The 26,351-nt window shown below is 36.8% G+C and overlaps 1 protein-coding gene across 2 annotated transcripts in view; it reads right to left on the reverse strand.

The window, feature by feature from the left end:
• The window catches only part of si:dkeyp-72e1.9 (syntaxin-binding protein 4), a 162,747-nt gene that overhangs the window by 94,453 nt on the left and 41,943 nt on the right, over positions 1-26,351 (reverse strand). For both annotated transcript variants that reach the window (XM_039775611.1, XM_039775612.1), the window contains exons 2-3: positions 7,827-7,900; positions 440-535 (exon numbers count right to left, since the gene is read on the reverse strand). In XM_039775611.1, the coding sequence (XP_039631545.1) occupies positions 440-535; positions 7,827-7,900 (170 nt within the window). The remainder of the gene's footprint in view (positions 1-439; positions 536-7,826; positions 7,901-26,351) is intronic.

Consider the following 26,351-nt stretch of genomic DNA (forward strand, 5'->3'; position numbering starts at 1 on the left):
GGTGGGTTGGCACCCTGCCCAGGATTGGTTCCTGACTTGTGCCCTTTGTTGGCTGGGATTGGCTCCAGCAGACCCCCGTGACCCTGTATTTGGATTCAGCGGGTTAGAAAATGGATGGATGGATGGATGGGTTTATTCTTGTGTCTTTCTCTCATTGGATAGAAATCTATGCCACTGTTTACTAGATAAAGAGTTTGTAAAAATGGCCTGATGAAAATGTTTATAAAGAGTTTCTACAATGATTTATTATCACTGAATAGTGTTTTTTTAAACAGAATAGCAATTCAATTCTTTGAATATGAACATGGTCATTGATGCACAAGGGAACAATGAAAATGTTCAAGTTGGTGTCAGTATGTCTTCTTTATGTCAGGTTCCTTCTTTACCAGATTGCAATATCATGTAACTTATTTAATAGGACTTGTAAGGGTGTACTCACCATCAACTGAAGCAAGGCCCCCTGGTAAAATTCTTTTCACATAGACTCCATATTCTTCACCAGTTAATTCCTTGACTCCACCAATAACTTTAATTCCTAAGGAGTAAGAGAAAAAAATAAACACACAGGAATCTATGCAGTGAATGCATTCATTTCCTGAATTCAATCAGTCTGTATTTATTTTATATAGTATGTTACACAGTATGAAATCTTCACAGTTTTGTTATTTACTTCCACAAGGTTATCTTTACACAAAGTCACACCTAGAAGTTACATTAATTTTGTCATTCCAACTACAAATTGACACACCTTTGTGCACACCATTAAAACCTGTTAAAATGGATACAGCTTACAGTTGATTTTTTGACACCCTTCCACCCAGCCCACTCTAAACATAACACAGAGTTAAGTCAAGTTCAAGTCTTATGGTCTTCTGCCGAGTCTCAATTACTGATTGCTACTATTAGGTCAGGTCCTACATCCAACATGATGTGAGTATTAAGTCCGTAATCAACTCTTAAGTGTAGACCGACAGAACAGTTGCAGTATTTGAATAGTAAAGGTTTGTTTAACGTTTCTATATTTTCTTTTTAACTTCATTTTTTTCTTGATATTTTGGGAGAAGCAAACAATAGACTAAGAAATCAAACCTATCTCTCGAACCATCTGCTTCACTTATCATGTTTATGATAATCAACATTTTCACATAATTTGTTGTCTAAAGCCTCTTACTTGGAAACATATGATAAAAAATATCTTTAAAGCACAACAAATAACAGCAAATAACAATATTGTGGGTAATGATCTGGTTTGAACAATAAAGAAAACAATTGTAAACTGAAAGCCAGACATTTGTACATTTTCTATTCTTTTTACCAATCAAGATATTAAAATGAATTTCTTCCTTTAACCTGTTTAAGCAGTGAATACCAAAGTCAATACACTTAAAACTAACCTTAGACTTTGATTAACTAATCAACTTTCATACAGTTTACAAACATACCATAGGTTTATTTTGTATGTCTGATTAAATCTGATGTAACTGAATCTTGACTATCAGCTTTTCAAACTGAATTATTCTTACATTGGCATCTCTAAAATGTAACTATGAGTGTATTTGATTAAAATAATAAAATGCATCTAATAAATAAATAAATGATTTATTTAAAAATGGGCATTAATTTAAAGAAGGCACTATTAACAGTTGGCACTACTATCTTGTAGTTTCAGGGTCCTAGGATCAAATCCCAGCCCAACGGTATCTTTTGGTAATGTAATAAACGCAAAGGGTGAATTTTTTCAGATGTTCATTTAAACTTTAAATAAAAGTTAACAATTAAAAGTTTTTTTTTATAAAAAATGAAAAATTTCAAATTCTCACTTATACATTTATTATTATGATTCTAGTTTTGCGTATTTGTGAAATTTGTTACATCGATTCAACCGCAGCTTGTCTTCTGGTTTTGGTTCTGGGCGTAGACATTTTAACTACTGAAGCACTAAGAAAACAAAACCAATACAACATATTTAATAGAAAAACATTCTGATTAGTTATACTGTTAGCTTACTACATAATTTAGAGAGTAGTCAAATAGACTGTATCCAAAATTGTTTTTATTTTTACAGCTCTCCTGCCTTGTACCCTCGCCATAAAGTGGTTGATCATCTGCCAAGAGGTCTGTAACCTGCAGGATTACTGTACCAGTGATAGCTGTGCTTTCAGTGACTACAGCCTTCTTTCAAATTGCAAACTGTTACATCATTATAACTTTGAATATCATTTTATTATTACTTGTCCAAAGGGAATGGTGTTCTCACATCTAAACTTTAAGACTCACTGCTGTTCATCGCTCACATCGGCCTTCACCTAGTCTGGTGCTCCCACAGCACCTCAGCAGCAAATCACTTCGCCTGGCTCAAGCACATTAATTGAATGAATAAGAAATTATTTGGAAGAAGTCCTGAGTAGTAATCAGGGGTAAGCTTGACAAGAAATTGTCCGAAGTCATAATTCACATATGAGATTGTGGCTGAAGCAATGACTTTTACTGTTTACTCTGATTCCACATTTTATTCATGAAGTTACAGTTGTACTATATTAAATGAGATCAGATAAACTTTATAAATCCCATGGAGAAATTCAGACAGAATAAGGATCCATAATATTTCCTTGTGTAATTTCGGTGGCAGTAATATTGTAAATCTCCTTTTTTAAAAACATGACACAACAGCAATGCAAACATTACCTGTTCCAGGATGAAAACATGTTCTGTGCGTTGCTGTGTCCAATACATAGAGCAGGCATACTCATATTTTCACAGCAAATTAAACCAAATGAGGACTACCTCAGACTGCTTCTGAATTTCCTGGAGATGTCTATGGAGGTCTTTCTATCTTTCAACCCTGACCTTTATTGTGAAACACCGTCCCTACACTGCACTTGTACTACACGACGCTAAAGTTCAAATCCCACCCTTGTTGCCAAATGTATTGCTGTGGACCAAAAGTGTAAAATAACAAGGTACAACTACTTTATTACTTTATCTGAGCTTGTCAGGTATTTTTTACTTTACTTCAGTAAAATTCATTAAGGAATACTCTCAATTTTACCCAACTACATTTTCAGTTATATTTTTCCAGCAAGTCCTTGTTACTCACTACTCACATCAAACTATTTTAAATTCATAAAAGAGACGTGTGTTGTCAACTTACGTCATAGTTCAGCATTGCTCAGACAAACCAATAGAATGTCTACATCATTCAAAAATAAAAGCATAATAGTGCGCTTTCATCTACTTGTTTTGTAGGTCACTCCCATGCATCCAACTCACTGTTAAGACATGGAAACTGAATGTGCAATTTCCCCTCGGTCATATTTGAAAACAGAATCTAAATAAATTTCTGATTTCAAGAATTTGCTTTCAAATTTAAAGAAGCATATTGAAGTAAGCATTTTTTTTCCTCTTCTTAAGCTATCCCATATACCTGTATAGTCCCTGCAGCGGTGCCATTTGGGCAAACAAGATGCTATGCTAATAATTAATATCTTGAGAACACAATTAAATATTGTGTGAACAATATTTATGTTATACATATAGCAGATTGTTACAAGTGTAATTACTGAAATGATAGAGTGAGTCTGGCCATAAAAGTTGCTGGTTAACAAAAGATAGACTTAAGATTCCAGCGAGATCTCATGGCCTGTGAAGGCTGTGATGCCACGGTCTTGCAGTCCCTTGTTATGTGAAAGCTCATAAAAGGGGTGTCAGCTTTCCTTTAAGCACAGATAAGTGTTTTTGTTGCTAACTTATAGAATTAGAGCACAGGGAAAGCGAACAGAACACTGCCCTGCTGACCAGAATCTACACAATGACTAAGGAAAATATAGCTGCTATAGTGAGTGAATATTCTAGTTATGTGTAAAAGGGTGAACTTTGAGTAGTGATATATTTTGTCTTGGTGAATTACTCAGTGATTACTGCACATCTGTTACTCTGTCTTCCACTGAACTACAAAGTGTGTGACTTTTTTTTTTCTCTGAGCTGTCCTTTTTATTAATCCTTTATGCAATTCAGAAGAAAGCATTTAACTTTAACAGAACTAACCCATGTTCAAAACGTCTTCAATTCAACATTGACCCTCAGATTTGTAATTGCCATTTTATTATGTTCTATTGTGATTCTGAATTATTCGAATGTGATTTTAGTGCAAGTTGGTTTTCAATACTTATATGTGGGGGGAAATGTTATTAAATTGCCTATACGAGTGCATAGAAAACAGGAATATATATTATGAGACAACTAAATGGTATGCATCTGGTGATGCTGAAGACTTAATAATAATGCCATGAGTTTAACTGTAATTAATTCTGTAGTTTACATGAGTACTGGGGCAGGTAATTATAAAGATAAAATGGGGTACCGAATTGGGCAAAGGAAACCACATCTTTTTTAAGAGAATTCTTATTAAAGATAAGCAATTCTGAAATTGTTGTGTTACTGTTCAATGTTAAAATTGCCTTATAAAATAAACCAAATCTGTGCTAATTTACACTTAGCTTTTTATTGTGTATCTATTCAGTTGATAAGGTTGTGAGCTGTTCACTTAATTTTCTTAATCTTCTCTCTGGAGTAGGGGGTTCCTCATCTACTGTCGCTGGGTATCCCGATAGGGGAGGCACAGTGTAAGTCATATCCACACTAGCTAGTACCACACTGTTTAACTGACTTCAGGAGTGTACTGAGCAAAGGCATGACTGCATTCATTAATCTGTAGTACATTTCTATAGCAGAAATACTGTGTGAGTGTTGTTTAAAAATAAATGAAAAGTGTTTTGGGTGGCAAGGTGGTGCAGTGGGTATCACTGCTCCCTCACAGTTAGGAGACCTGGGTTCTCTTCCCGGGTCCTCCCTGCGTGGAGTTTACATTTTCTCCCCACGTCTGTGTGGGTTTCATCCGGGGGCTCCGGTTTCTTCCCACTGTCTAAAGACACGCAGGTAAGGTGCATTGGCGATTCTAAATTGTCCCTAGTGTGTGCTTGGTGTGTGTGTGTACCCTGCAGTGGGCTGGTGCCCTGCCCAGGGTTTGTTTCCTGCCTTGCGCCCTGTGTTGGCTGGGACTGGCTCCAGCAGACCCCCGTGACCCTGTAGTTAGGATATAGTGGGTTGGATAATGGATGGATGGATGTATTTTGTTCTCTAGACAAACTTGCACTTTCTCATTACCATAAAATGTATTTTTACATTTTGTACTTGAATATTTTTGAAAGCCGATACTTTTTTAGTTTAACTATAGTATTTTAACTGAAATACTCCTTACTTAAGCAAAAGTAAAAACTTGATAAAGTTCATCAACTTTCACCCAGTTTCCAGGTTTGTAGTTAGTCATGATTTTGCAACATCTGTCTCAGAAGCAGACTTCTTACTTACAGTGTGAGAACTCTTAGATTCAGCCGTACAGAGACTGCTTCTGAACATTGCAAGTTGACTGAGATCTCTCTCTCTCTCTCAGCCCAAAGCTTTTCTGCACAACACCATTACTACAGGGGTTGAAATCATCCATGCACCCACACACTTGCATGTGTGCCATATTACACAGGTAAATGGCTACAAGAAGACACAAAACAGATTTCAGTATCAAAAAGTCAGGAAAATGAAAAATTAAACTGGATTCTTTAAAGCATAGTTTAACGCACTTCTCAGCTAATTTGAATCTTTTTCTTTTTGGAGAAGTGATGCTTGTTCATCTGTGGCTCTCAAAACTGCCACTGAGAAGTCACTTCTAGGTCACAGACATGCACATGGTGTTATCACATGTTTTCACAATTGTGCATGTCAGTTTCATTATATGGCCTACAAATTTACACCGACAACACAACAATACATCTTTCTCTTATCTATACCTGATTTGCAGTACAAATATTTCTTCTGCCTGAGTTCAGTCTCCATCTCTGTCACTTTCTATATAGAGTTTGCATGTTTTATCCATGTTTGTGCCTCCCTCTTATCCTCTGCACCAGATCTCTCCTCTTCCTGCCTTCTTCTCCTATCCTTTAACCACCATCCTTCGTTCTCTTCACTCTTTGTTTTCCATGTGATGTTTTCTTCTCTTTCCCATCTCTGCCATGCAGAGAGGTATAAAGCACTGCTCCCTCCAAGGCAATAAAGAGGCACCTGACTGACGCTTGCATTCACACGTGCACATGCAATAAGCCAGGCACTCCAACTATCCCTGGAGTGAATCGCATTCACGCATACCTGTGCCCGATCGGAGCCTGCACTTTAAGGGTCACGATTATTTGTTTCAAATTTTACTGACACCATGGACCATTTATTACAATCCATTAGCATTAAAAAAGTCTAGGGAGAGGTAAAGAATTTTGGTGTAATTAAGGACCCTGACGTAAATTTTAAATTTCAGATTAACCAAATTACTAGGACTGCATTTTTTCAATTTAATGAACACTACAAAAGTTAAACCTTGTATAACACTACAAAATGTTGAGAAATAAAAAGTTTTATTTTTAGTTGATTAGATAACTGTAATGCACTCCTAACTGGACTACCTAAGAAAGACATCAATTAGTTGTAAGTATTTCAGAATGGAGCATTAAGAATCTTAACTAGAAAAAGAACATCTGAACACATACCGTATCACAAGCATCATTTCACTAATTACTACTGTCCCTTAGAAATGATTTTAAAATACTACTGAAAGTATATAAAGCTTTAAATAATCTTGCTCCTTCCTGGAATGCCTGTCCCCCTACAACATTTGATCTTCTAATACTGGTCTGCATATTAATCCAAGAGCTAAGCATGAAATAAACGGTGAGGTGGCTTTTTGCTGTTATGTACCAAAAATCTGTAATACTTTACTAATAGAGATATGCCAGGCTATTACCATAGAATATTTGAAAAAACATTTTTTTGGAAGCTACATTTTAGTTGTACTCCTAATAGACTATACATGCATAAAATTCTGTTCTTCATAGATTTGCAATCTCTACTAATCTCTATTTTTCTCTTGCTCTCTTTTCCAGTTTTCTGTGGTGGCATTTTGTGCCACCACCACTTGATCAAGACACATTGCAACCACTTGTGATGCTCGAATGAAGGCTGGTGCTGTGGCTGTCCATGAGACCCACTGTTTCGAATTCTCTATAACAATGCCTGAACCCAATGAGGAAGGACTTAGGAATATTTATTTTAGATAGAATGCCCAGAGGCTGCTTGACTGTCTTTTGGCATTGGGACCCCTGCAGATTTTGTTTTTTGTCTAGCTTATCTGGATATTTAATTTATTTATTTTTTCTGTCCTCCTGGCCTTCTGACCTTATTATCGGAATCATCTTTAGGGACTTAAAAATCACTTCTGACTCTACTTTTCTGCTATTTATATATCTCTGTAATGTTATTACTTATTCATTGTTATTCTTACCTAAGTTTAATTTGTTTCTCTTTTGTAGTTACTATTTATTTGTTATTTTGGGAAGCACTTTGTGCTACACCTGAGAATGAAAATGTGCTATAGAAACAAATGTTGTTGTTATTGTCTATAATGCCTCATTGTGACTGCTCTTTTTATCTGCAGCCAAAATAGAAGTTTTCTCTTTTTAGTAGTAATTCTTTTGAATATTAAATGGGAGTTGTTGTTATTGTTGGTTATAATATAAATTTAATTAATGAGGTTCTGTAAAAAGCTGAGATTCAAACTTGGGACTAATAAAGATCTATCTATGCAGTATAATCATATTGGCGCTTTAGTTGGTGCTGTTATTCTACCTTTGGTAAAAAGAGACATACTGTAGCTTATAATAAAAATGCCTGCATTCGAAACTTCTTTATTATATCTTTAAATACATTCCAGTGAAAAATGCAAAACCTACCCAAGCCATTCTCACAGTCTGTAAAGTGCATGGAATGCACAGCTCGGTCAACGCCATATGGCCCCATCAATGTCCTGAAGAGACAAAGTAAAGAAATAACATGTCACAACTTCAAAATATTTTCTAATAATAGCAGTCTCAAGGCCTTGGCATGGTGCATACCATTATTCTAAGCTTCACATACATTTTATTTTTCCCAATACACACACGAGTAAGGAAAAAAGTCAAAATTTAATAGAACTGAATACAAAAACAAATAAAACACTGCATACATGTGTTTTATATACTGTAGTACACTCAAAAGTAATGGAATAATAATAATGCATTCATTTTCAAAGCCCACTTTAGACAAGAGTAATAATCACAGATCAGAGACAATTCTGTAGTCATATAGTGGTAAATTGTAGCTTTGGGTTTTCAATATAAATTGATTTATCTCATGCAAACCCAGACTTCACCAGGTCAACATTATGAATGATGGCAGATATACTGGTGGCAGCTGGTGTGACCTGTAGGGGGCATAGCAGAGCCCCAAACACCAGATACAATTAAACCAGACACATGTCCCGGGTTCAAATAGACTTATTTTATTAAGCACAATATCCTCGAACAGTCTTCTACAACAATTAACACTTTCTCTTTTCTTCCTTTCTACAAATCTCCCCAGGTTAGTGTCACCCTACTCCTCTCTTGACTCTGATTCTCGGTGTACTTCCAGTACCAGGGCATTATCCAAAGAAATAATTTCTGTGTCAGGCATAAGCCTACCTAAGTAGGGATGGTCCTTCACCACAGATCCCGCTGGTGGCACCCACGAAACCCAGCAGGGCTGCCTAACTGGACTATAGTTTCCAGTATGTCCTGCAGAACTACAGAATAGGTGCACCAGTCCGGTATTGCATGCCACCCAGAGTATCAGGGGAGCATATAATCTTGAAAGGCTATCCATCATCTATCCATCCATTATCCAACCCGCTATATCCTAGCTACAGGGTCATCCTTTCATTACAATGGCCTCCTGGCTGGGTAAGGGACTTCTCTTCAACCTAGCTGGGAAGCCTGTCCATCCATGCTGGTGTACCATGCCAGCCCCTTGGCAGAGACAGGGAATGGGGTTTTATTCTGTCAAGTCCATACCTATAGTCCTTCACGGGGTAATTTCGCATCAGATTCAGGTGTGAGACCTTTTAGTTTTTTTGTAGAATATGGACAGTGCAAATTACAGGCAAATTCTACAAGATATCTGATCAATTCAGCAAAAAAGTGAAAATTGCTCTTTCAGCTGTGCCATGCCTCAAAGCAAAGCAGAAAACCAAAGGTATAGAAAAAATAGATTAATGGATGATTGAGACATTCTATATACATATGTACCAGCCACCCTCATATTATCATCAGCCATAAATCATACAACATGCATTCTGTACATTTGCACTATGCCACCAGTGGAATCCATATCGGAAGAACTTCAGAACAACAAAAAATATGATTTTATTTTTAAATGGAAAGTACTGTACAAAGAAGGGGATTTTATAGGAGAAATACAATGAATTCCTGGCTACCAAATTCATGCATTGATGTTTGGAAATTAACATACATTTCACAGTTTTTAGTCTATTTCAATCTCTAACCTCTAGATCTTCTTTTTATGTTCATTATTTTTCTCATAAGAGACATCTGTATCATTCTCTTACTGTACTTTAAAGACAGATCTAGAATTGAAAGGACATGGCAATTTCTGTTGTCTCTTCAAGGGGATCAGGTGTCACTCTAATGTATCTTAACTATGAGGAACATCTCACTGCTAATCCACATCTACAATTAAATAGCTCAGGGCCACATTGCACACATACACAACCACACACTCACCTTCAAGACAGCAGTCATAATTGAGTTGAATGTAACCCTTTCTAGCTGTCCTTTATAATGCCTGCCTTGTCTAGAATGACGCACTCTTTGGATATTTTTCTCCTCTCATTTTATTTTCTGTTCATAGTTTCGGTGTATAAGTTGCACGCTACTTTTGTGACCAGCACTGAGTGTTTTTGTTGCTTGGAATGTTCTTTTTCTTAAATGTATTGTTTTGGCTCTGACATTGATGACCCTATACTGGACAAAATGGACAAAACTACTAGATGGATGGGTTATATTTGTAATAGTATATAGCATCTACAATTGAAAGTATGACTAAAATGAACTGAGGTTCATGACCTTCAGATTGGTCTGTGGAGGCCAGATGGAGAAATGAACTTAATATATAACAAGTAAATATATTTATATATACACACATACACATATAATATTTTAGGTGCTCTGTTCCTTGCTCACTTTGCTTATCGAAACTGTTGGTGGGCTTATTTTACCAAACTTGCAATAAGTTTATATGCTCTGCATACTCCAGCAATGGCTGAATAACACAACCAGTTGCTTGATCCACCATTACTAGTATCTTTACTCACAAAATCATTCTAATTCTTTGAATTTTATACAAGGTCTGTTACAAATCTGAGCCATAACTATTCAGTAAATAATTCAGAATTGGTCTAATTGTAGAAAATGCATTCAAATAATGCAAGGGTGATCATAACATAACATCCTCAATCCCACATAATCGAATTCATGGCCGTGCGAGGTAATTCAGGAATATTTTCTTATGCTGTATTAAGTAGAAGTAAAAGAACATAACATGCAACTTCAGTCACCATGATTATGTGAATAACATACAAGTAAAAATAGTCTAGAGAAGAACATTGAAAAACTATATTTTGAAACTCTTATTTATCTTTAGCCTAATATAAAGATACTGTAAAGCATAGAAGATGCAATTGCCATCAACATGGATCCTGGGTTTGTGTCATTGTGCAGGCCCCGTCCATACTAGTTCTGAGGCCCGTGCTACAACCATGTCTGAGATGGCTTTTTGGATTATCATCATCCCAAGTCATTTACCCAAAACATAATAACTGTGTAAATTTATATATACAGTATGAGTGGTGTACTGCTATACCACTGATCATGTACTGTATGAAAACCTAAATAGGATTAAAGCACGATTAAACCGTCAACAACACACTCAAAACACTATTCCACCATAAAATGTACATTAGGAGCCCAAAGCACAGACGGTAATCAAAGAAAATGATTAACTCCGTTAAAGTACTGGCAAGATACAGAAAGAGTACAAAATGAAACATGCAATTCCATGAACACCCCCCTGCTCCACAAAGTAGCCTTCCAGTGGAACCCAGTGATGTTATTCCATGTTTCGTTACATGTACTCAACTAACACAAATACTATTATTGTATTACCTGCTGATGATTATGGCTCCTTTGTACATCATAGAAAACGTTGGCATTTTTGACTCAGTTTTTTCACATCCAGGCTGGACAAATAGCTGATCTTTCCCTGGCGCAGCAGCATCATGTACCGCATTCAGCAAAGACTGCCCACATGATCCTCTCTTATGGCTGTTTAATTCCTCTTACTATTAACAGATCATCCAAAACATTACCAACTTTCCTGACAGATTAACTCTTATGCAAGTAGAGAAACAAATTGAGCAGAAGCTTTTATGAGCATATTTGATGCCTGACCAAAAAAATAAAATAAAATAAAGCAATTACAAGAAGAAGTTAACAGTTTGCAAAGTGAAGGTAGGGATTTAGGATGAGGCTGCTCCTTTGACTGTCTTACCATACAGCGTGTTCTAAGAACAGAAAGCAGCAGCTTTTAATCCCTGCTGTGTCCGCCTGTCAAGTGTCAACAACAGATGTCCGTTTCCTAGAAAGAAGGTTATGCTAATATAATAATAAATTAACTGTTCCTGTCTTCAAAGACAATATTCTTCAGGTTCTACTGTGAACTATATTGATATATACTTTATACAGTATATGACCATAGTTTCTTTTACCTTTATGATCCACAGAGTAACTCTATATCCAAGCAAAAAACAGCCATCATCATGGCATAAATACATTCACAAGAGAAATTCAGAGAACACAATCCAGACTACAGAATTTATTTAAATAATGGAGGGTAACCACAAATGAATCCTACGAGGACATAAGAAGAGCAGATAAACCTCACGCATGAGGCACCCCAACTGGAAAATTAACAAACATCCAAACGCTATTAGTCAGCACCTGTGGAGTATATTCATGTTATCATTTGCCATTTAAAAAAACAGAGTGACTTACGTTAACAACAAAAAAAGTTTTTCCAGCACAAACGAAATGACCTCATCGGCAATAAGAGGATTCATGTGAACATGTCACTGAGTAACAGGTGTAATCTGTTTTACTCAAAGCATGTGTGTTCTTGGAATACAAAAATAATGTGTTCCAATTGGAAAATAACTGCTTCTGGGACTCTTTAATATTATTTGGCACATTATATTGCTTTCACTGAATGCAGCATTTCCACTAAATAGACACTAAATCTTTAAAAATAATATTTTTTTTACTATATAGAAGTGCATCAATATCAAATTTTATAGCTTATTGTCAAATATTTAGCAAAATGATGAATTAATCAGTGTGCAGTCTGTCAATTTAGGACATATCTCATATTCCATTAGCAAATGGAAAATTCAAAATTAAACTGAAAAGTTTTCAAACACATTTTAGATAATAAAAGTAACCTTCTTAATAGTAGGTGCAGAGATGTTGTTTTGAGTGGATGCAAATCTGAAAATGAGAAAAAGTCCATTTGACAGAGTAGCGTGTTTAGGTATTGCATTTGTTTAGGTTAGGGACTTTTCACACCACGGTCATCTTCACCTTACACAATGAATTCCACTATAGTGTGCAGATTTGCACACATTGGCCAGGGTTCTAAAGTCAAAAGTACACATGTAAACTGAACCGTACTTTAGCATTTGTTGTAAATTTAAAAACAAATATTTAATTTATTTAATCAGGTTACTTATTGGTAGAAACTACAGCACATTGTCTCAAGAGAATATCTATATTTAACCTCTTTAATCGCAGCTAGTAGAATCACAAGAAGGCTTGGCTTACATTACTACTCACCAAAATCTCCCCCAAAATTTAGAGATATGGGAAGGGGATGCTAATTCCCTTATATGCATCGTTCTAGCATGAAAGAGGCTGTCCACCCTGTACAGCAGCTGCTGATGTGGGAATAATGAATAATGTCAAGTACTTCTATTCTAGTAGAACTCACTTAGTCCTTCATTTAAGGACACTTTAAAGTTTTCAGATAACTTAATATGCATGTTTTTGTGATGTGCGAGAAAGGTTTGAGGACCTGCAGAAAGCCACACACACAAGTAAAGGGAGTATTTGAAACTCAACTGAGAAAATGACCAAGGTGTTTTCAACTCCAGGACTTTCTGATTGTGAGACAGCAGTGCAAAACAGTATATTACCATTTGTATAGACAAAAAAAAAAAGACCCTGGCCAAAATATTTAGACCAAACTGTCATCTTCAGGTCAGGTGTTTCCACAAATGTTCCACTGGGTTGTAAATCTGAGATTTGGCTGGGCCAGCACAATCTTTGGAGCAGTAGGGTAACAGGTTAAAAGTATTATGCATTAAATAGTCCAATTATTTTTTAAAGTAACATAATACAATGCTTATTTTACTGAAGTAAAAATACCAGTGTTATTATTATCCCAGCAGCACTGGGTGTAAGGAAAGAAGCATAAGTACTGGTATGTAGCTTCTTCACAGTGCTTAATTGCTCAGCCAAGCAGAAGAGTGTACTGCATGAACTCCAGTAGCACAAACATTATAATAAAGCGTCAATTTAGTTTTAATACAGCTATCTGCTACAGATACGTTGAAACAGTGTGATCAGGTGGCACAGAGGCGAATATTCATACCGCAAATTATCAGTGACTCAGGCCAATGAGGTAAAAAGGAGTCGAATGTGATTTACTACAAAGCATATGAAGGACTACACAAGAAAATGATCACATCTGACTTTGTGTCTGGTTGGTTTTATGAAGGTTCATATATGAGCCTTCTGGTTGTAGTTTTCATTTGCTGGATCATGAACTGAATGTATTTGCCTTTATGTTTACCATTTGGGTTATCCTTTTGATTCCTGTTTGTTCTTGTATTTTTATCCATCCATTATCCAACTCACTATATTCTAACTACATTAACCTGCATGTCTTTGGACTGTGGGAGGAAACTGAGTACCCAGTGGAAACCCACGCAGACACGGGGAGAACATGCAAACTCCACACAGGGAGCACCCGGGAATTGAACCCTCCTAACTGCGAGGCAGCAGCGCTACCACTGCGCCAACGTGCCGCCCATTGTTGTATCTTAATTTAATAAATCTTTAAATATTAACGTACAATCTTTGTGTTACTTGGGCTTTTCACATTTCAACTTTTACTTTTGTGGTTTTTTGTGAAATATAATCCTTGACCCTGTTTTAAGCAGTTTAATTTTCAACGGTAGAGTTAAGACTTACCTTGTTTTCAGGCCAATTTGAAGCCTTTAGGCCTACTTTTTATATTAAGGCCTGCGTCTTGAGTTTCACGAGCCAGGCAAAATCTTAAAATATTGTGCTTTCATTTTAAAGGATAAGTTGTTGTTTTTGAAGATTAAAGACTTTATTCACAATCATGGTATATATTAATTTGCCACGTGAAACATGAAAGTGAAGCGCATTTTATAAATATGAAGCAGATTTGATCATTTATTCAGATGTATTTAATACATTTTAAGGCTTTTTTCACATTGGACTCCAGGTACCCATTAGCTCCACTATAAAACATAAGACAATGCTGGACATTTTTTAAAATTTATAAACACTTCAATTCAGAACACAATTTTGTCTGGCAAATTAATATATACCATGAGTATGAAGAAATAACTTCAAGAATACCAAGCTTATTCTTCAAAGCACTGAAATATAGCTTAATTTTCTTTAATGTGACATGTCTTATGTTAGAAGAAATCTTAAGAATAAAAAATATGAGTTTGATGTTTGCATACATATTCAATGTAAACACTTTATTATTTTGCAAAGCCACCTTTTGCAAGAGTAACAGCTTTTGGAAAACACCAGACATGCATTTAAATGTCTCTTTTTCAGTAATGGCTTTTTTTTTGCCACCCTCTCATACAGGCTTGTGTTATGCAGACGTCTTGATATGGCTGACTGGTGCACCTCTACTCCCTAACTGAATATCTCCTTCAAAGTGACTGTTGGGCTTCTTGTTTGTGTGGATAGCTTTTTAAGGATGACTTTTAATATACAACATGTGGATGGTTTGCTGTAACGTCTACTTCCTGATAATTGAACTAACCCACTGGGACTTCCAGATATTTGGATATTGTTTCATATCCTTTTCCTAATGTATGTGTTTGATTTATTTCATTTCTGACTTCTATTGAAAGCTCTGTATTCTTCATTTTCACATCTATCTTTCAAGCTCACATCTATGCTTCAGGCTTTAACTCTTTGCTTTTTATGAAGGAAAAGTGGTATCTATTTGAATGATGGACTGCTGGAGACCAATTGTGTGGCAATTTTTACGCTACAGTTCACCTGTGTAAACTTACAACTTCTACACCACAGAGATTGAATACATAAGCAAATGCATTTCTTCCTTTTTATTTAAAGAATAAAACACAATAACAAAACATAATTCAATCTAATCTTAAGGCTGTTTTCTAACATAAAAATGTTAAACTAAAAATTAAATTTTTAGTTTCACTTAATTGAAATAAAAACACCAATGTAATAAAAATTCAAGCTTTGGTTTTGCTATTTAACAACAATGGAAAATTGGTCAAGAGTCTAAATCCTTTTGCAAGTTACTTTCACCCAGAAGCAGTGGTTGGTCCAACATGTATGAAAAACTATTTACAAAACTAGGGAAACTCGACTACAAAATTACCTTACCAATGGGGTAAAGTCCTTAAAATTAGGCGCAACACTCAGGTTGCTGATAAAAACAAAAAGGCATGTATGTTTTGCAGCATGGTATCATACAAGAGCTGAATGGTGCCCTGGTACAGCCAACCAATCATTGTAAAAATGTTCCTTCAGGGAAGGAGGCAACTGCCAGCTGAGGATGTGAAGTTAACATGTACTTGACATCCCTGATAATGTCACATAATAAGGGAAAATACTTTTCCAGGTGAGAAAAGTCATGGGTGGTCAAATATTTTGCTATTGCAAAAAATGGCGCCAAGCAGGTCTGTCAAGAAAGTCTGTGTAAGTGGTGACAGGAACTCCTTGATGTTTCCCTGCTTGATTAAACAGGAAAGAATGTGTCATAGACTATAAATGTTTTGCATCATTTCCTTGTGAAAATCTAGAGGTCATCAGCCATAAAGGAATAGCAAGCTGTTTAAGCTTGACAACAGGCCAGACCCAATCAACAACAGTAAACAGATACCCTTGAATAACCATGACAGCCTTCTTGCAACTATTATCGCCAATACTGTACCACTGTCACATCTGTGTGTCCAAACTGAACCACAATACATCAAGTTGACTACTGAGTCTCACAAAAGCCCATGATTTGAATTCTGTCAACCTGACTGTACTGTTTCCATGACTGATATCATCAATTCTTTACGTGGTATAGTGGCAGTACATGTTTCTTAAAGTCATTATGATCTAAACCCCTCTGGCTATCAACTAGTAGCCAGCTAGAATCCTAACTGGGAAAAGAAAATCCGAACACATTTCTCCAGTTTTGATGTCACTACACTGGTTGCCTGTGTCATTCAGGATTGACTTTAAAATACTGCTTATGGTTTATAAAGCCTTAAATAATCTCGCTCCATCTTATATATCGGAATGTTGGACACTTTATATTCCAAATCGTAACCTTAGATCTTCAAATGAGTGTCTCCTTATAATTCCAAAAGCTAAACTTAAAAGAAGTGGTGAGGTGGCCTTCTGCTGTTATGCACCCAAAATCTAGAATAGCCTGCCAATAGGAATTCGCCAGGCAAATACAGTAGAGCACTTTAAAACACTGCTGAAAACACATTACTTTAACATGGCCTTTTTATAACTTCACTTTAACTTAATCCTGATACTCTGTATGTTCAATTCTTCATAATAACTATTCATGGTGGCTCTAAAATCCGTACTGACCCCTACTCTCTCTTCTGTTTCTTTTTCCGGTTTCTTTGTGGTGGCGCCACCACCACCTACTCAAAGCATCATGATGCACCAACATTGATGGACTGAAAGCCAGAAGTCTACGTGACCATCATCATCAGGTCCTTCGATGAAAACGCTAAATACAAAGAGGACTGTTTGATTTATGTTAGGTAGATTGCCCAGAGGGGACTGGGCGGTCTCTTGGTCTGGAACCCCTACAGATTTTATTTTTTTCTCCAGCCTTTGGAGTTTTTTTTGTTTTTTCTGTCCACCCTGGCCATCGGACCTTACTCTTATTCTATGTTAATTAATGTTGACTTATGTTTATCTTTTATTGTGTCTTCTATTTCTCTATTCATTTTGTAAAGCACTTTGAGCTACATTTTTTTGTATGAATATGTGCTATATAAATAAATGTTGATTGATTGATTCTTCTTCTTCTTTCAGCTGCTCCTGTTAGGGGTTGCCACAGCAGATGATCTTTTTCCATATCTTCCTGTCCTCTGCACTTTGCTCCATTACACCCATCACCTGCATGTCCTCTCTCACCACATCCATAAACCTTCTCTTGGGCCTTCCTCTTTTTCTCTTGCCTGGCAACTCTATCCTCAGCATCCTTCTCCCAATACACTCAGCATCTCTCCTCTGCACATGTCCAAACCAACGCAATGTCGCCTCTCTGACTTTGTCTCCCAATCGTCCAACTTCAGCTTACCCTCTAATGTACTCATTTCTAATCCTGTCCATCCTCGCCACCTCCAATGCAAATCTTAGCATCTTTAACTCTGCCACCTTCAACTCTGTTTCCTGCTTTCTGGTCAGTGCCACTGTCCCCAACCCATATAAAATAGCCAGTCTCACTACCATCATGTAGACCATTGTTGGGCAACCGGTGCGCGCCGTGGAATTTTCTAGGGGCACCGCGAAAACTTTTGTAAAATATTTAAAATTGCTAGTGTTTTTGAACTTTTGGTTGATTAAAAAGATAATGTTTAAAAAAATATATTTTATGGTGGAAAAACAGATAACGGAACACTTACGGAAATGAAGTCTAAGAAACACAAGAGACTTCAAATGATCGACAAGGAAATGCGCATCTGCCTTTCGAAAATTGATCCTCGCATCAATCTCATATGTGCTGAAAAACAATCTCAACATTCACATTAATTAAATTTAAGATTTATCCTTTGATTCCTTTATTAATAAAATGTCTTTCAAACTTGTAAAATTAACTGTTTTTATTGGCGATTGTCCATAGATTGTGTCGTCACGACTTTATTTATGGGCAGTCCCTCAGGTGCGCGAAAAGAAAATTTTTGGACTTAGTGCGCCGCAACTCGAAAAAGGTTGCCTTTCACTGCTGTAGACCTTCCCTTTCACTCTTGCTGATATCCGTCTGTCACAAATCACTCCTGACACTTTTTTCCACCCATTCCACCCTGCTTGCACTCTCTTTCTCACCTCTCTTTCACTGTCCCCATTACTCTGTACTGTTGATCCCAAGTATTTAAACTACTCCTTGCATCCTCACCATTCCAATAACCTCCCTTTCATTTAAACACATGTATTCTGTGTTGTTCCTACTGACCTTCCTTCCTCTCCTCTCTAGAGTGTATCTCCACCTCTCCAGGGTTTTCTCAACCTGCTCACTACTATTGCTACAGATCACAAAGTCATCAACAAACATCATAGTCCACGGGGACTCCTGTCTAATCTCGTCTGCCAACCTGTCCATCACCATTGCAAATAAGAAAGGGCTCAGAGCCAAGCCCTGATGTAATCCCACCTCCACCTTGAATGCATCCATCACTCATACCGCAGACCTCACCACAGTCACACTTCTCTCGTACATATGCTGTACAACTCTTACATACTTCTCTGCCACTCCCAACTTCCTCATACAATACCACAGCTCCTCTTGAGGCACCCTATCATATGCTTTCTCCAGGTCCACAATGATGCAATGCAACTCCTTCTGGCCTTCTCTATACTTCTCCATCAATACCCTCAGAGCAAACATCGCATCTGTGGTGTTCCTTCTTGGCATGAAACCATACTGCTGCTCACTAATCATCACCTCACTTCTTAACCTAGCTTCCACTACTCTTTTCCATAACTTCATGCTGTGGCTTATCAGTTTTATCCCCCTGTAGTTACTACAGTCCTGCACATCACCCTTATTCTTAAATATTGGCACCAGCACACTTCTTCTCCACTCCTCAGGCATCCTCTCACTTTCCAAGATTCCATTAAACAATCTGGTTAAAAACTCCACTGCCATCTTTCCTAAACATCTCCATGCTTCCACAGGTATGTCATCTGGACCAATGGCTTTTCCATTCTTCAACCTCTTCATAGCTGTCCTTACTTCCTAATTGATAATCCGTTGCACTTCCTGATTCACTATCTCCATCCAGCCTCTTCTTTCTCTTGTTCTCTTCATTCATAAGCCTTTCAAAGTACTTTTTCCATGTGCTTAACACACTCTCCTCACTTGTGAGTACGTTTCCATCTGTATTCTTTATTACCCTAACTTGCTGCACATTTTTCCCAGCTGTCCCTCTGTCTAGCCAATCAGTAAAGGTCCTTTTCTCCCTCTTTAGTGTCCAACCTCTCATACAACTCATCATACACTTTTTCTTTAGCCTTCACCACTTCTCTCTTCACCTTGCGCCTTATCTTCATGTACTCTTGTCTACTTTCTACATCTCCCTGACTATCCCACTTCTTCTTTGCCATCCTCTTCCGACTGTATACTCTCCTGTATTTCCTCATTTCACCACCAGGTTTCCTTTTCCTCCTTCCTCTGTCCAGATGTCACACCAAGCACCACTCTTGTTGTCACCCTTACTACATCTGCTGTAGTTTCCCAATTGTCTGGTAACTCTTCACTGCCACCCAGTGCCTGTCTCACCTTCTCCCTAAACTCGACCTTGCAGTCTTCCTTTTTTAATTTCCACCATTTGATATTTGGCTCTGTCCTCACTCTCTTCCTCTTCTTGATCTCCAGCGTCATCCTACAGACCACCATCCTATGATGCTTAACCACACTTTCCCCTGCCACTAGTTTGTAGTCTTCAAACTCTTTCAGATTGACTCTTCTGCATAGGATGTAATCTACCTGTGTGCATCTTCCTCTTCTTAAAATACATATTCACCACAGCCATGTCCACTCTTTTTGCAAAATCCACTATCCTCTGACCTTCTTCATTCCTCTCCTTGACACCATACCTACCCAACACCTCCTTGTCTCCACTGTTCCCTTCACCAACATGCCCATTGAAATCCACTCCAATCACCACTTTCTGTCCCTTGGGTACACTGTTCATCACTTCATCCAACTCACTCCAAAAATCTTATTTCTCATCCATTGCACACCCAACTTGCGGTGCATATGCACTAACAACATTCATCATCACACCTCCAATTTCCAGCTTCATAATCATCACTCTGTCTGACACTCTTTTCACCTCCAAAACACTCTTGACATACTGTTCCTTCAGAATAATCCCTACCCCATTTCTCCTCCTATCCACACCATGATAGAACAATTTGAATCCACCTGGGTTTGTGCATCCCCTGTAGCCTAGTATACAGTAAATAATGCCTAATGTATACATATACAGACCACCTTGAAGTAAGAGGATGAGTCAGACATGACATGGTTCATGGTTACAACCCAGAAAGAAGTTTCTGCAATTCTGGAAATTAATCGGACCCAAAAAGTTCAAATTCCTGACTCACGAGACCAGATACAAAGATACAGAGGCAGTGTAGATGACAGATGGGACTGCTAGCCATTACAACAGGGTCACCTTTTAAAAAAAAACACCTAAACCTTTGGTTTTTTTTAAACATGTGTAAAACATACACATAGGCAAAAAAACTATATACATTTTTTCATTCCCACAATTGCTGTGTAAACATGCTTTAAACTGAACACCGGTTAGTTTACCTAGTATAACGTGTGTCATTTGACTAACTAATTAAAGATATGTTATATTAATTATTTGTTACAAAACTCCATGTAAAAAGATCACAAAATATAGTAAATAGCTCTCTAACTAGAATGGCAGTACACAAAGCTAGTTATTATTGTACTTCATACTATTAAAGATGATTAGGCGTCATTCACTAATCTCTCTACAAATTTGCAAAAATATATGAAATATTAAACTGCGTTAAACATATCTTATTTGACATAATCAAACAACTTACATGTACTCAGTAATCTTTTTTTTTTTTTTTTTGCTTACCAGCTATTTCTGATCTAATCTCCAGCTGTTCACAACCAGTAGACAAAGCTCTTCCTCTCGGCCTGTGCCCCCATTTGCCCTACTGAGCCACCCTTCCAGATGCTGTTGGAAGCAGACAACTTGATACCATGGAAATATACTGAGCTCTAGTCACTTTAGAATATCCACACCTAACAATAAGGCACTCATTTGACTTTAATGCCCTTAGTTATATGATAGTTTTCAAATTTATTTTAGGTTTTTTATTTAGTTTAAAATATAAAAGATAAAATGTTTTTTGGGCAAGGAAATTGCTATAAAGATTTTGTTTTTCCACAAAGCGTACAATTTCTGACTTGAAAAATTAGGCGGTCTATTCACTGTAATTGACCGGCTGGACACAATGTTGCTGCTCTTGAATTATAAACACACTCTATCAGTCCATACAATAATAATAAATACAATTACCTCACTGTAAACTTGCGATACAGTTATAATATGCACAACCTGAGCCACTTTATAAAGCGCATAATTACATATGATGACGATAACATTTTTAAGAAATGCAGCAGAATATATGTTTATTATATTATACAGAAAAAACTTCAACTTCATTTAAATAATCTACTGTATATTGTTAATAATTAAACATGTGAAGACATGGTGCCGCAGTGCTACACAGATTGTTCCTGCCTCGTGCTGTATTCTTGCTGGGGCTGATGCGACAAGGGAAGGATAGATGGATAGAATAATTAAACACATACTACAAAGATATTTCAATGTTCCTTGAAAGTTTTGAAGAATCGATGTTCTAAGCTTACAGATGGCTTAACGTCTATTACAGAGCTGATTGTGTGGCGATTAGAAACTTGGAGAAAAGGAAGAACAGGAATTGGAGGTTAGTACATTTGAAAGAGACAGTACTGCAGCAATAAATTGTTTCATCGAAGGTCACGCATGGTGCAGCAAGCATCTTGAATGAGGCATGAACAATCATTGCGCCACCGTGTTCCCATGTTTAATAACATGATTTAACTCCTATTATCATGAAAACGATATCAAGTATACATCTCAGCATTTAATTATTCAGAGAGCTGTAATATCACGAATGTAATGGATTCTGTGTCCTGTCGGAGGAAGAGAAAGCCTGTTTAAGAACCACGTAGTGATTCAAACACATTGAGCACATAGAAGATCAAATACAAAACAAAGCATTTAACGTGCTACTTTAGTTACGATGGGATTTCAGAAACTAGTTAATTAAACGATTTTAAGATGAAGTTTATGATGTTCTACTTTAATGGCAAAATAAACTACGTGTTTAAGGTGGAAAATTAGAGATTAAAGTTGACATTTCGTGCTTTTTTCCCACTGTGTGCCTATTTTGTTTCTCTGTACCCTAATAAGCTTTCATATGACACTCAGACGGTGGGCTATGACTCGCCTTTTCACTGTGACTTTGACATCTGACAACTTCTTTTTTATTTTGGGCACGGTGCAACTTTGTGAACTTGAGCATTCGAGTTTCTGACACTCTATGTAACTGGATCAAGTTCATTTTGCTGTTTATACCACTATTTAAACCAACAAATAATACGTTTTTCCTTGCCTCCACTTGGTATTCGCTGAAATTCTTAAAATCCCCCCCCCGGCTTTTGCCATTGCTTTTTCACAGAATGCTGAGCTTAATGGCTATTTATATTGATTTGCATATTCAAAGAGGCGTAATTCTGGGTGGAGACGGGGCAGGACAGCAGGCTTGTGCACAAGCGTTTCATACTTTTCATGCTGACCGGGATTTATGTAGAGGCAGAACATGGAAGTTGGCATTGGCACAGATTTATGCATCTGGATTTTTTTGTGCGTACACACATTTCTGCTTTTGTGCGTACACCATGTTATAGTGTGAATTCGATGCATGGCGTTATGCATGAGCACCCTAGAGAGCTACTGTGGCTGCAAGTTTACATTCTAACTCTTTTCTTAATTAGTGACCAGTTTTTGCTGCTAATTAACTATTTCCCTTTATTATACAATATAACAATTAACAAGAGAAAGAACTTTCATGCTGCCACCTATTACATTAGAGGACTTCTAACATCAGTCTTACTGACTGCTATTGTGCTTTTATTATATTTCAGTAATCAGCACTACTTTCAGCAACCTCCTACTCATATTTGACAGACTATCTTGCAACAGGGTTAAAATCTAGGGCCCTGCCCATTGTCAAATACTGCATAGCTGTATAAACATAGTGGCTACTATGGGCAGCATGTGATACACTATCATAAGGTAATTTTGCGTGCAACACCAGACACTACCTGACAATCCAACACAGGATGGCTAAACAATTTTCTTGTATATGGTGTAATTGTAATAATTAAGATGCATGGCCCCTTTTAAAATGGATTTCACATTTTCATTATTTTAATCATAAGGTATGGTTGCAACTATATTACAGCCTCAATTCTAAAAAAAAGTTAGGACATTATAGAATCCTAATCATCCTAATGAACTACATTGCTTTTTGAAGGCAGTTAGCTACTGGAATCCCTTTTTCTGAAGGTATTTTTGTTTACCCAATAGAACACTCATCATTATATCTCATCACTAAGGGGGTATTGTGGCAGACATTTTCTAAGAATAGGTGGGAGTTTCTTTAAGTCATCTTTTAAGACATGCAAGAGGGTTGGTGACCTTATTATAGCCGCATGTCACAGTGATAGTCACAAAACAGGAGATAAGTGTATTTTACACTTTCAATGGTAGCAAGATGACAATGGGGTGAAAGTGAAAAAGTGGCCATCAGCAGTCATAATCACTTGTAAGGAATACACAACTATGTACAAAATAAAAGAAATAATAGCTCCAGTCAGAGACCAATTTAAAAATAAAAGAGCAGCACTGCAGCTGCTCAGCACTAAAATTGATAACTTTTCTAAGCTAACATCATAAGCACATTGTCCTGCAATGTATTAAATATAGGGTGGTCCAGATCTAATTATGCAATTTACATTACGCTTTAACTTATAAAGTTTATTACATAGAGAATTCACAAAGAATTCACAAAAAATCAGTGAATTCACAAAAAAATCAGTGAATGAATTCAATGTAAGTCCATTTTTGTTTATTACAAGATATTTCCAACAATTCTTTTGTCTTGTTTTGTTTTCCTGCATTGCATTAAAAGTTGCATAATTAGACCTGGACCACCCTGTATATCCTAAAATTTGGAATTATGGTTCAAGGTGGTTATCTGTGGAGTGATTGGGGTGAAGAGGAGCACCAGGTTCGAGATGGAGGGGATGAGGCCAAGGAGGAGACCAAAGAAATCATGGTAGGAAATGCTGTCAGTCAACAGTGGAGGAGGAAGATTTGGGATGAAACCAGTTAACCTGGGAAACTCAGAAAAGTGGCAGTTAATCCAGTGATTATGATGATGATGATGATGATGATGATGATGATAGAATACTGGTGACTTTTACTTTCTTATCCAATCGATTGTTTATATTCAAGGGCCCATAAGGGCAAATTATTTTTTCTTCTTCACATCATAATTTCCTCTATTTCCACCTCCATATAATTTTCTCACAATTGAGAAGTAACTTACAAATAAAAAAATATTTTCCTAAAAATGCTTAACGCTGTTAATTAACAACTAGCCACATTATTGGTCGAATAAATGTTTGATATCTTTTGATTTATGTGTACTTCTGGCACCATTCCTCTGTGTCCTTGCATGTCTGAACCTCTCCTGACCAGAGCTCCCTCAGTCAAGGGTGTTCCTATAAAGCCTGCTTTACTGACTCTTATTACTTTCGAGGTGCCTTGCTTGACTCCTGTCCACTTCTATACTTTCCATCTTTGAAGGCAAATCTTAGTGCAGTTCCAACAACTTTATTCCTCCTCGTATGTTTAACACCCACACTTTCTCTTTCGATTGCATCACCAAGTCCAAACTGACCAATCACACCAAGGCCAAACTGACCATGTGACTGGACACATACAAAGACCTTAGTATTTTATTATATAGTAAATAAGGAATGGCATAGAAAATTATTACAAGTATAAAGATTAATGAACACTCATTTCAAGATCCTCTGTTTTAGGCAAAACAAGGAAATGAATAACTAGAACTATTTATTTGGGAAAACAAATCAATGAAATTAAAAATCCAGCAGAAAACAGAAACAGAAGGAAAAGGACAAGAAAAAGCCTAGCAGCTCTAGATTTCACCACCAAAAAACACGTCATTATATAACAATATTTAAAATGTAGACCTGAAGCTCTTAATGGATATTATCTTTTTCATTTCTTATGATGATTTTTAGGAAATTTAGCTTTTTATTAACCCTCAGTTATAAAATGCCCTGTGAAAAACAGCAAATCCCTAAACAGCATAAACAACTGTCTGCAACAGTTTGCTTTAAATGCTCCCTCCATTCAGCAGTATAATCCAGATATTTATACATTTCAATTTATTATTTGGCAAAGTTACAAGGTAAAAATTCATTTCCCCACTGCAGTGCTACGATCATCCTGTTCTGAAGCATGTGAAGCAAGGTTATATAATATGAGATTAAGGGGTATTTTAGTTGTAGAATTTGACATTTTAAACAGAATAAACTATAATTAACAAAATCAGCCAAGCTTGAAACTCTCCTCGGAAACAGAAACATAATTCTTATTTAAAAAATCACACTTGCATATTGCATGGATAGGCAGACCTCTTCAGAAATTATTTCTTGGACTAAGAATGAAGCGTGTAGTTGGAATGGCAGGTTTTGGTGCATGCCGCCTAATCCAGTGCCCTTATGCTCAGTAGAAAATCCTCTCACTTCCTCTCTTCTAGCTGTTTTTGCCTCAGTACCAAAGATGAGACTTTAGTCCTGTGACTAAGTCAGGTTCTGTCAATGCTATGATCCTATCCCAAACAGTCTGACCACAGTGCCCCCAGCCTCAAAACGTTCAATCAACATTAAAATATGACAAGTGGCTTCTACAGTAAAAAAAGACAAAGAGGCTTTGTATCCGCATATTTCCAGTAAAATAAAATGATATTGACCCCACAAGTTAACACATTTTTGTACCCATGACTGCTGATGTATATACTGTGGCTGGCAAAGCCTACCAAAAAAAAAAATGGCCCAGAAAATATGTTTCTCTATCTGAAACAATACTGTAT

This window comes from Polypterus senegalus, chromosome 13 (assembly GCF_016835505.1).
Source record: "Polypterus senegalus isolate Bchr_013 chromosome 13, ASM1683550v1, whole genome shotgun sequence".
Lineage (NCBI taxonomy): Eukaryota > Metazoa > Chordata > Cladistia > Polypteriformes > Polypteridae > Polypterus > Polypterus senegalus.